Here is a 12,275-nt window from a genome sequence, read left to right on the forward strand (position 1 = left end):
CAACCATGAGACCTTACCCGCGATTATGCGACTGCACCACGTGTTGGTTCCGTTGGAGCTAACGAGCTAGCCCCATTACAAAGTAACTAGATGATCCAAATAAATAATCAAAAAGAACCTCAGTTCAAGAAGGACCGTGTATGTTCACCAATTTCGTGTTTGAGTATCGATGCATCAAAAGCTGGTGCACGTTGGCCCGTTTGATATGTGTATTCATCTTCCACGCTAGTCGACCGCTCCGCAAGCGGACAGAGGAAAGAAGAGACAGGAAGTCTCGCGTGATCGGCTTTTATTTGGCGCTTACGTCACAACCAATGGGCGTGACTATAATGTGTGGTTATGAAAAGTCGTTACTTTAAAATGTGTTTAGTATTTTTAGTTTAGTAAAATGTGCAGTAATGTTGACTTTGATTATCCACTTATACACAAGCATACAACTACACGAGCGTAATAAACAATGCTATATTACTACCCCTTCAATAATATGCGATGTTTTCCCCGTGGACATCATTTATTTCTAGGATCTAGGCAAAATTCCTGTGTTAAATTAAAGGAAAATTATTTCCCCTTTCCCTGAAACATACTTAAAAGATTAATCGTCAATCTATTGATGTGAGAAAGGTCCATGTTACACTTTAAATTTGACTTCGACATTTATTAGGCTATTATTGGCTAAAATTGGCCCGAAACAGAAAACGTTTGCATGCAAAATGTACATGGGCGCTTTAGTGGCTGCACTCCCTCTTTTGGCCACTAGGAAGAGACTCCGAACCAGGAATGGTGACCTGGTGCTCGGAGCGTCCCACAGCAGAACTCCACTTGAGAGTCGGTACAGCAAGCGCCATCCTCACAGTGGCCTGGCCGGGATGGAGAAGGACGCCCCTGAAGAGGAGCCACCCCGCCAGCGCAACGGCTTCGTGGGCATGCTTTATGGGGAGTTTACGGACACGCTCGACGACAAGGTCCGGTACTCAGTGAGCCTGACGGAGAGCGCCCTGACCATCCAGAGGATCTCCTCGTCGCCCGGCCGGACCAAGGTGGTCTTCAACTTGACGGACTGCGTCGGCTGCCGGGCGTACAGAGGGACCGACAGCGCGGACGTCGGCGCCTACTTTACCGCCTATTTTTACCCATTCAAACGGCGCTGGATGAGCGCCGGCGTGGCCCGGCAGCGAGTGGAGCAGTGCTTTCGGGTGGCGCTGGTCCAAGACCCCCGGACTAACCTTCTGGAGGCTGAACGGTGGGCTTGTGCCATCAGGGATGCTTCTGTGCAGCAGGCACGCCGGAAAGATGGTGAGCAAGGTCACACTGTTTAAATTCATGCAGTTTATGCGGGTCATCCCAGAATTGGAGGGCGATTAGGCAAAGAGCATTTATTTTATTGTATGACGTTGGCGTGTTTTCAAGAAAAAAAAAGCTATATTGAGTATGACAACAATAGTAGGTTTGATCATAATCTGTGGTTTTCTGATATTTTTAGAGTGTCTTTTTCTGGCATGGTGAGAAAAAAATCTTAAGCAGTTGCGTTGGCGTGACACAATCCATCCATCATATGTGTGAACATGTTGAGCAGAGACTTACCTTTTGTCTCCGGTCAGAGCAATTAGTTTCATAATGTCAATTATGCCGAGTCATGTCGTTCCCTTTTTTTTCTCTTCCTCGAGACAGATAAAAAGCTTTTCGTAACACTAAAAGTATGTTGAACGATACAACTTCAGATCATAATAGCAACTTTAAAAAAATTGATAGAATACTCTGTCATAATTTTTAGAGTGATTCCTTGAGATATGAGTGACCTGGCTTAGAATTTTTCAAGATATGAGCCATTGAACGATTTTCTTTCATTGACTGGGAGCAAAAATTGGAGATACAAGTGCTTTATTGAACAATCCTCTCCGTAAAAACAAGTTTGTCAGACAGTATGCTTGCATTCCGTCTGCCAATAACCTGCTGGACTTGCCTGGAAGGTGATCCACCTTCCATCCATTCAGTCAGCCGGCCTGTGTGAAAAGGCACTCTAGAATAGCACACATAGCTGACTGTATTCGTAATACGGGCCAAAGTTTTGCCTCGTCACACCTTTTTAATTAATTACCGCTAGTCATCCATCCATCCGCCCATATTGTACATGTTTCCCAATCTTGATTGATTAAGGCATACAGTCGACATTGGAGGGGGAAAAAAATCACGACAACAAACGGATATACACATTAAATAAATAGGTTCTGCCATCTTCAGAAACAGAATTTATTTCTGCCAGCTGTCACCCAATGTCACGGCTTTAGATAGATGAACAAATATATTTTATTGGGAGTAAATAAATAATTGTCGGACAAATGACGTGAAAGTGGATCATTTTCGGGAGCACGTGATGATTTCTCACAGCACCCTGATTGGGAATCACTCTTGTATATCACTTAGCCTCTTTAGTGGACTTTGACCGAGAGACGGTGTAAACCCCCCGACTGGTTGACAGCCACACACAGGACACATTGGCAGACAACCATTCACACTCGCATTCACGTCTATGCACAATTTCCAGCGTTCTTATAACTCTAGTCAGACGCATGAATCACGCAGGGAGTTTGGCCCTTGAAGGATACGCTCTCCAAAATCTTGGAGCTAGCCTGGAGGCTGAAACAGAGGACCAACTCTGTTTTCTTCCATTTTTCCAAAAGGCTGACTGTCCCATTATTTGAGTCCGCCCGGTCGATTTACATTTCAAACTGCAGCACTGTCAACAAGAGTGTCGCTGCCGCTCACACTCCATTCATCTGTGCAGTCAATTCCCACTGAGGGTTTATTGTTGATGTGCGGAAAATGAAAACACGGCCTGATTGCTGCATCTGAAATTGTCTAATGAGGTCTCATCCTCCTCCACCCCCCCCCCCAATCTCATTATCCTCTCATCCTGGATCACAATGAGGTGGTAATTAACATATATCAACAATATGGGAGCTGTTTACTCAGCTAATTGCTCCATCACTCAAATGGGAGGAAGAAGCATGTGAGACCTGGTGATCCAGTACATATTTGTCGGTGTGCAACTATGAAGCGAGAACTGGGCATGACTGGCAGCATCGGAAGCTCTTAATGTTTGATCTCGGCAGATTATGTAAATAATAAAGTGTCTGGTGAGTGTAGAATTGACCATTGAAAATTGCAAGAACCCAAAGAGTGCAGTGGAACAAGCAGCTGGTTGTGGAAGCAACCCATGTGGAATGTCTGTGACATATAAATAAGATGCCGTGTGCATCTCGCCTCCCTGCGGTCTGCAGTCAGCAGGAATTTTGGCAGGCAGAAGGGGAAGACGGTAACCTGAGCGGGAAGTGTGGCACTCGTCTTCCTATCTTGACCCGATCATAACGCTGCATCTGAGCTTGTGGAGCCTTGAAAATGACCAATATATCGATCCACTTTGGAGATGCAGATGCTTGTCTTTTCTCGTGTGTTCCTTAATTTCCAATCTTGGACATCATTCCAAATCCAAAGCAGCCCGTAAAAGCATTTGATGGAGCAGACCACTTTTGTGGTAAGAAATGTTGCCGTTCCTGCAGAGGGTGTATGAAAGTCAGTGTGAATCCGTCATCCCTCATATCTCTTGTAGACTATTTTTCCTAAAGTTAATTACATTTGAGCTCGCTGCAGTGGGGAAAGCTGGATTAAAAGAGCAAGGGAAGTGGACTGTGCAAGCTTTGTATTGCTTCTACTTGTGAAGTTTAACAACAACTCTTTTCATATGTTGTTGTCTCCATTTGTGAACAAAATATACGACAGCCCACATATTGTAAAGGACTGCTGTGTACAAATATCCAGCAGTTTCTTTCCACTGTATCACGGTTTAAAAAAAAGATCTATTTATTCTCTATCCTGCTTGTTCTCATTGAGGCGAGCTAAGTCTACCGTATCCCAGGTAACATTGAGCGACGGGGTGGACATGCCTTGGACCGGTCGCCAGCCACTGGAAGATTTTATGCAAGCAAAGCAAGAACATGCAAATGCCTCACAGGAGGGCTTGCGTGTGTGTGTGTGTGTGTGTGTGTGTGTGTGTGTGTGTGTGTGTGTGTGTGTGTGTGTGTGTGTGTGTGTGCGCCAGCTCTGATGACCCCACTGTGGCTTCTATGGTGACTTGCGTCACGAGAAGACCTCTGACCTCAGCCAGTATCTCTCAAACCCCTGCGAGGCGTCGTGGTCTTCTCTTCGACACGCACTGCCAACATATTCTGCCCCCCAGCCCGGTGATGGAATTTTGCTTATTTTCGCACATGACAGTAGTGCGGAGGTCCACCGAGTGTTTGCATTGTCCAAATCCCTGAAATAGTATTTGTTAACCCTTTCAGTGACAGCGGTTACTACAGCGGACCGTTTATCATGTTATCAGGTTACGGGGTGCAGGAGAGGGTTAATGTAACTGTTTTAATCCCCCCCCAAATTGCTTCTCCAGTTACAACTGTGAACCACGACTTCGTCAAAGCCTAATAAATCCGCACTGATCGGCGAGAAGTGTTTCTATTTCTGTCCAGCTGCCATCCATTCATTATTTAAATTAAATATTGGAAGTTCAATTACATTCTAGCTCGGCGGCACGGTGGAGTCGATGAGGTCATCGGTTCAAAACTTGGCTCCTTCCTTCCTGCGTAGGTGTTGCACGTTCTGGCCGAGCTTGCGTAGTTTTCTTTGATGACACTCCGGCTTCCAAATTGAGGACCTAGTTGGGAAAACATATTGCTCGATATAATTAAGAGGATACGTGTTGTAGAACATTGATGGATGGATTAAGGTTGTGCTGATCACAAGCTGTCATTTTCCAGGATTGTATCTGATATTCTGGAAGTGCGAAGGGCCTTTTTGTATATGAAAGCCACATTGTGCTTTGATACAAATAAAAACAATGCTGACCGTGGGTGGCTGAATGGAGGCACAGTTCGGGCATGTGCATGTTTGTTTTTCCACTCTCTCCTCGCTGCTCCTGCTGGAAATCGCACCTCTGTACCGCATGGCCAACGCGGGGTCATGGGAAGCCATTCCCTGCAGCACAAGTGCATTGTGGGAAATAGATTTCAAGATGATTGAGGTTAGACGGACGATAAAAGGTCTTCCATCTATTACTTTATGATTGAAAAGACATGATCGGCATCCATCCTCTTTTACGTATCTTGTTAAAAGCCGCCTGTCCCGCTTGGCTTTCAACCCAGTTTGAAATGATTGCATATTTTGTAAAGCGAGTATGCGCTCCGGATACCATTCATGACGCATTTCTCCATTTGACTCTCAGGCGTCACAAACTCGGAGGTGCGGCGGCCGTGCAGAGTCATGATCCTGGTGAACCCTCTGAGCGGACGCGGCCAGGCTCTGCAGCTTTTCACCGGCCACCTGCAGGGCATGCTCACTGAAGCTGCGGTTCCCTACACGCTCGTCATCACAGGTCGGCGAGGCGCGCACGCACACACACGCACACACACACACACAGGCACACAACAAACCTTTTATTATCCTATTTTCAACCTTTTTAAAATCAAGACGGCGTACGTGAAGCCAAAGAAGCGAGCATCTCAGGGTTGATGAAGGGGGGGATTCAAATTTTCATCTCAGCATGGGACCATTGCACTGACAACTGGGCCATCCAATCTCCCACTTACACACTCTTCATTTGGAATAGCCTCAGTGTCAACAAGATGAATTTCCTGTGCATGTTATAAACATTTTGGATAGAATAAAGAAAAATGGCATCAGAACCAAATTCCTACTGCTGGACACACACACACACACAAGATGTGTGTTTTGGGCTTGACTCCCCCCTTGAAAGACTATCATGGAGCCCTTGCTTGAGGAAGGACAAGAATCAATGAAGCAGCCTGATTCTGCAAGTACACCTTTTACATACTTTATGAAGCATCCAGTGCACCCTGCCTCCTCTTCATCTCGTCAAGTGGTGCATTTGAAGTAAAACTACTCTAATGAAACTTGCAAAAAGGGATGCAGTCACGCTTCTGACTGGTTTCTTTAAGAACTGAGCATCCCTTCCCCCTGGGTCGAGGTTAGCGTGATAGTCAATCACTCCCGAATGGGAAGTAATGCATCAGCTTGAGACCCGACAGCCTCCAAGTGCTGAGTTGGCTGCTGAGCACAGTTGACTCCTTCTGCTGCCTTATCTGTCAGCACAGCACAAAGCACCCCAATCGCCGCATCCTGACATATTGTGCCCGCATACAAGAGCCACACAAGAGCGCGTGTGTGTGTGTGTGTGTGTCAATAATTCCCCGATCAATGTTGCAACTGAAACATACCTTCAGTGCATCGATTCGCGCTAATTGAGCAGTCTCCTTTCTTGTCAGACTTTCCCTTTTTTGCCTTGCACACACCTCCCAGTTCCACGCATACGCTACGCCACCGCAAAGAAGACACACATCGTTCTGTTCTTTACCTTTTGTGTATTGCTTTAGTTGGTCACAGATGTTTGCAGTGCAGTTAAGCTGCCTTGGAGCTCCAGAGGAGCCACCGGGCAGCCGAATGTCACATGTCTGGCCTCATAAGTGCAAAATGAACACTTAATCTCCTCTGGCCATGTTGTAAGCGTGTCTCTCTTTGCCCTTGCCCTCATTTTTTTTTTTTTTTTGTGGTTTTCTTGTTTTCCTGTGCCTCAGAGAAATGGATGTTGTGTTCTCTTGTTTTCCCTCCCTCATGTATCATCCGCTGTTTGTGTGTTATCAGAGCACCAGAACCACGCGCGGGAGCTGGTGAAGAAGGCAGACCTGTCACAATGGGACGCTCTGGTTATCATGTCGGGAGACGGGCTGCTCTTTGAGGTGCTCGTCACTAGACGCGCGCATGTTTGTGTTCCACGCCCGGCTATTATTTGTCTTCAACGCCCGTCTGATTGCATCTCTGTTCAACCAGGTGATAAATGGTCTGATGGAGCGTGACGACTGGCAAGAGGCCATTCAGACCCCTCTGGGGATTCTCCCGGGTGGCTCTGGCAACGCCCTGGCTGCCTCCGTCCATCACTACTCTCAGTGAGTCAGTTCATGAATAAGCCATTTAAATGCATGGAGCTAATTGTGCAAAGAGCCACGCAAAAAAAAAAAAAAAAAAAAGCTTGCTCAGCCTTTAAAAAAAAGGGGCGGGGCAGTAAAACAGTACACCCCAAAAATAAAATTATGATTCAGTACATATCTTGATATTAAATTCACAATTTGGTTAACATTCGATACAGTGAGGACAAAATTATGATAATTTTTTTTCGAGGCAAGTGCAACATTCATACTTTGTCTGACTGGGAAAATAAGCATCAGAGTCATGTGACAGTCATGGTCAGAATGATTATGTTTGCCTAGAAGGTTGTTTAAATGCCACCGGAAGTTGCGCTGACACTTGACTAGGACGGCCTCCAAGCACGTCCGTGACCCTCGTCAGGCTAATCGCTTTGGAAAATGGATGGAAAATGGATACGTGACGTTTTTAGTTTAGTTTGAAGCTGAGCAGCTTTGAGTTTGTTAATTGGCAAGGGCTGTGGTTGAGCACGAGATGTCTCTTTCAAGGGTGATCTGGCCAAGAAGGCAGAGCGCAATTGTAGTCTTGGGGTCAGCTGCGCAGTCAGACCAGCTGACTCCCTCTCCTGTTGCATTCATTTGTGGGAATTATAAGACAAATTCATTTTTCAGTGTTCGCGATGGTCGCAGCCCTCTTTGTGGGCGGTGGACTCATTCCGCGAAATGCTTCTACTTTGACAGTGCGGGCCAAAAATGTGTTGAAAATGCTGGCATGTGGCCGTCGTTTTTCCGCACTTAGCAAAGCTGCATATTATTTACATAGTGATAAAAATGTCATGTTCCCTCCCAAACAAAAGAGATAACATGCTGACATTTGATAAGCTAACGCGCACATTCTTTAAGAATTCCAAACCTCATGGTACAAGCTGGCTCATTTTTTTTTCTTTCTCCCCCCCTTTCTAACTTTGCTCTCGTGTTCCTCAGGTCACCCCCTGCGTGGAATGAAGAACTCCTTCTGAGTTGTGGCTTCGTGCTGTGCAAGGGTCTCGTGGGTTCTTTGGACTTGGTGTCGATTCACTTGGCCTCCAAACAACGTATCTTCTCCTTCCTGTCCCTGGCCTGGGGCTTTGTGGCCGACGTGGACATCGAGAGCGAGAAGTACCGCCACGTGGGCGCCATCCGCTTCCTGATGGGCACCCTGGTGCGCCTGGCCACTCTGCGAGTGTACCAGGGCAGATTGGCGTACCTGCCCGTGAAGGAGAAGCCGAGCCTTTCTCCCGCGCCTCGGCGACCCTCGCTGTGCTCCACCCTCCCCTGCCAGCTCATTCCAAACTCCTCTCCGACACACAAACTGCACCGCCATCGCAACAACACGAACTCCACCCAAAACACCGTCAGCAGCAGCTCCTCCGTTCACGCCAAAAGACTCAAAACTCCAAATGACGGCAAAACCCGAGCGCCGCTGGATTCTCTGTTACCGGGACTGGACCAGCTGGTCCCGGAGAGCTGGACCGTTGTCAAGACGGAGGACTTTGTCTTGGTGCTGGCAATTTACCAGTCTCACCTGGCCGAGGACTTGTGGGCCGTCCCCGACGCCGCGGCGGATGACGGAATCATCCACCTCTTTTACGTGACCGGCGGAATCTCCCGACCCGCCCTCCTGCGCCTCTTCCTCGCCATGGAGAAAGGTGCGCATCTAGCTTGCGGCTGCCCTCACCTGGTCTACGAGAAGGTGCGAGCGCTGCGGCTGGAGCCCATCTCGAGGCAGGGTGTGATCACGGTGGACGGAGAGACGGTGGAATACGGGCCGGTTCAGGCTCAAATCCACCCCGGACTGGCCAGACTCATTTATGGATGAAGGCAGATTATGTTAATCTTCGAGTTGGAGAGCTTTCAAGTTGGGCCTCTTCACTCAGCGTTGATGCTCTGCGTATGATGCTGTGTTCTCCTAAGTGCCAAAGATATGTCATCAGCCTCTGAGAATTCCTCTATTTTTATACTGAAGCAACCCCCTTTTTTTAAGCCCCGCCCTTCCCCAACCTTTTGGATTCAGGGTCCAAGTCGTGGGACGTCGTCCTCGACCGCTGGCTGGTCCCAGCGTAACCAACCGCTCGAGAGATTGCGTACGCTCGTCGCGAGCTCCCCTCGCACGCGTTTGTGGAAATTGAATACAATGTATGCGTGCGACCGCGCGTGAGGAGCTTTGGCGCATGGTTGCCGTGGCGGAGGAGCGCATTGTGCACTCTGCTGTCAGACCGCATCACTCGAAGACAAGCACATTTTTGCCATCCAGGGAGATTCTCAAGGGAATAGCCGAGCGCCTTTATCAGAGCAGGAAGACATCCCTGAGGAAAATTGATCTTCATCTTTGTGTCGCTTTGTGTCAAACTTAAAAAGTGACCAAAAGTGGCTACGTGTGTATTAGCTAGCGTCTTCCAAACTATTGCAACAGCATTGAATTGTTCTGGCCGTCACTGTATGTCGCCCGGCACGGATGGATGAACAAAGATACAGTTTGTATCAAAGAAATAAATGATTCATTCGACAAGTAGAGCAATTCATTGACAACAACGCTCTTGATGACCTTTCATGATGGCCCACAAATGTGCCGTGACACAGTGCTGGGGACTCACTGTTCCCTATATGTTAAGATGCCATGCGTAGCATCTTCTCTTCAGTTCGAAGACTGCACTCACTCTACTTCCCTCCGTTCATGAGCCATCACCATGTGTCCTTATTGCAAAGCTTTATGTGCGCAAAAAAACTTTTTCTTTTGAGTAAAAATAAGTTTCGTTTGTGTCACAGGTTCAAGTGGCTGCATAAGAGAAGCCCGAGCGTTTCCACACACAGGTTCTGCTGTGTTGTCATTTGAGACGCACGCAATCAGCGTTGGCTGGAGGGAGTCGGGCACTGTTTAGCTTTGGGGCGGAGGAGAGGGGCAAATGTTGACAACTTCATCATTGCCTCATTGACACGCACGTGCACAAATAATGCTTGGGAATGGAGCCGCCGACCACGCCACACCCGGCCGGGTATGCAGCAGCTGCATCTCATCATGCAGCGGTAGCTCTTAGATGACCTTTATGGCAAATTTCTTCATCTCCTGACACAGCAGATTCAAGGAAAACAGAATGACACCAAAACACAAATGTCAAATATTAACCTTCATGTTCCAAGGGTGCATGGGACGTAAATGTTATTTCCCACACCTGCGGTGCCTCATACGAATGCGGCAAAAGAATTGCACACATTCTTTTTCTTCGACCTTTCACTTGGATTGTTCATTTTTATTGCAATGTACCTGAAGTAGACTTGACCTAAAAGCATCTTCAATGCAGTGCCCATTTTTTTTTCATTTATGATTCTGATTATTATGATTTAAAGTCGCCCAATAATGCTCATAGCTGCAGCATGAGCAAAATATCGTATCCTGAGTTGTCTTATCCAGGTGCTGTACGGATGGCATGCTATCCCAAATGCATCGTCATTGAGGGCCGAGGCTTCCCCCTACTGGATGACTTGCAGTAAACATGGCTATCTCGATTGACCCTGAGCTTTTTTTGGAATTATATCATGCACTCTCAGACCGTCACGACAGTCATGTCTTTTTTTTTTTTAAACTTAAATCTTGAGAGGATTAAGCACAGTTGTATTAGAATTTGATGTGGAGAAAAAGCATCATGTTCTAACTTCCTGCCAGAAATATTTACAAGAGCCTTGCGTAGAAAATATAAACAAATGTGTTAGTAAGGATGTCGCTGCACTACTTTGTGGTTTGCTATGATAAATTATTCCACTTGCTGCCGTAATGTAGCATCGGTCTGAACACAATTAGAACGGCTAGTGTCTTTGTCATGAGTTTTTAATTCATAATTTAGGAGACGTCTCACTGAGTTATGTGCAGAAATCAGGTCAAAACTCACTGATGCAGTGACGTTTGTTGCTTGATTTTGGACACACGTTGAAAACATCTTTTGTGAGTACAGTATATGATGCTGGAGTGTACAATGAATACAATACCGGACTAGAGGTCTCATTTGTGAGAAACCTATACACAAGCATAAACGATACTTTAAAGATGCCGTAGGAAATTCCTTCATTGTTTTGTCATCATTAAACGTGTTGGTAAATGAACTTTCAATGCAGTAGATATGTATGCTGTTGTTCAGTGCTTTATGCTGGTAAGGCAATAAATTTTGATCTGGAAATTTTTATTTCATGTCTGATGCTTTTGACCGTTTTTAGAACCTGCATTTGGGAGTACGAAAGGATAACAAATATTTTAGAGATACAATGTTCCACTCACTCAACACAGATTGTATGATGAGTAAACACAATAATCCATGCACAAGATAGTTATTTAATATGTAGATTGGCCTGCCCTATATGACAGAGACTAAGCCGAATGTCAAAACAAGCAAGCGAGTCCCTTAGACAAGCACATATTCGTCCATACTCTTTTATTTCACTAATTAGTAATTAAATTAAAATCAAAAACTGTAATGTATATTTACTTCTTGGAGAAGTGTGATTGTGGTCATCCACAGATAGAGGGCGCTAGGTGTTCACAGAGGAGTTGTAAAAAATGACTGCGGGTGGAAAGACTGTAATGTAGGCTTTTCTACTCTAGGTGAAGCCAAAGACTTCGTGAAGTAGACGGAATGCTTTCCCGTACGAGCGTGTGCGTATCTTTTTTTTTAAATGGTCAACATTTTAATGATGTATTTCATACTTTTTCTTTTCCTACTGAATGTACTAGGTGTTTGTTTGAAGTCCAGACTGCTGTAGTTTTACCAGATTCAGCTGGCACATGCGACGGTCAGTTTGGTCAAATCTTTGACATTCAAAGTAAAACCAGAGGAGACAAAGCAAGGTGGAGACGACGAGACAACAAAGAAACCAGGTAAAAGCCAACGCCCCAAAACAAACAAACAAACAAAAAAAAAAACGTCATGAGAGGAGAACTTGATCGCAGACAGGGAACGACGAGACTGATCAACAAGACTTAAGAAAACAGGAAACAGGAAACAACAAATATGAGCCCATTAATTAGCATCCTCGAAGCCAGCACCCTGAGATCTTGATGGAAACTGGCTACGTACAGTACTTGAATAAGGAAGTGCGTATGTCCCAACGTGTTGCTTGATTTACTGTTTCATGCAATTCCAAATCAAGTGATGCAACGCAATTAAAATTAGAATAGGCTCTTTGTTGTTTTCTTTCAAACGATACGAATAAATTAGTATCGTACAGCGTGGCAAGATATTAATCAGCCTTTAGCTGTGA

General features: G+C 45.9%; 1 protein-coding gene across 1 annotated transcript; it reads left to right on the plus strand.

Moving 5' to 3' along the window:
- The first annotated feature begins 710 nt into the window (after positions 1–710).
- On the plus strand, positions 711–11,147 carry sphk1 (sphingosine kinase 1). Its single transcript, XM_086134010.1, has 5 exons — positions 711–1,293; positions 5,276–5,425; positions 6,712–6,806; positions 6,898–7,013; positions 7,974–11,147. The coding sequence occupies exons 1-5, from the start codon at positions 711–713 to the stop codon at positions 8,845–8,847; spliced, it is 1,818 nt and encodes a 605-aa protein (XP_085990136.1). The 3' UTR covers positions 8,848–11,147.
- The last annotated feature ends 1,128 nt before the right edge of the window (positions 11,148–12,275 follow it).

The sequence above is a fragment of the Hippocampus guttulatus genome, chromosome 16, assembly GCF_054856545.1.
Source record: "Hippocampus guttulatus isolate MCC_2025c chromosome 16, RoL_Hgut_1.0, whole genome shotgun sequence".
NCBI classification, from domain to species: Eukaryota; Metazoa; Chordata; class Actinopteri; order Syngnathiformes; family Syngnathidae; genus Hippocampus; species Hippocampus guttulatus.

Excerpts from the sequence above, each read along its gene's own strand:
- sphk1 (XM_086134010.1), top strand. The coding sequence starts at position 711 with ATGTACATGGGCGCTTTAGTGGCTGCACTCCCTCTTTTGGCCACTAGG. Across the intron at positions 1,294-5,275 it reads GCAGGCACGCCGGAAAGATG|GCGTCACAAACTCGGAGGTG; the intron begins GTGAGCAAGGTC and ends TTTGACTCTCAG. Across the intron at positions 7,014-7,973 it reads TCCGTCCATCACTACTCTCA|GTCACCCCCTGCGTGGAATG; the intron begins GTGAGTCAGTTC and ends CGTGTTCCTCAG.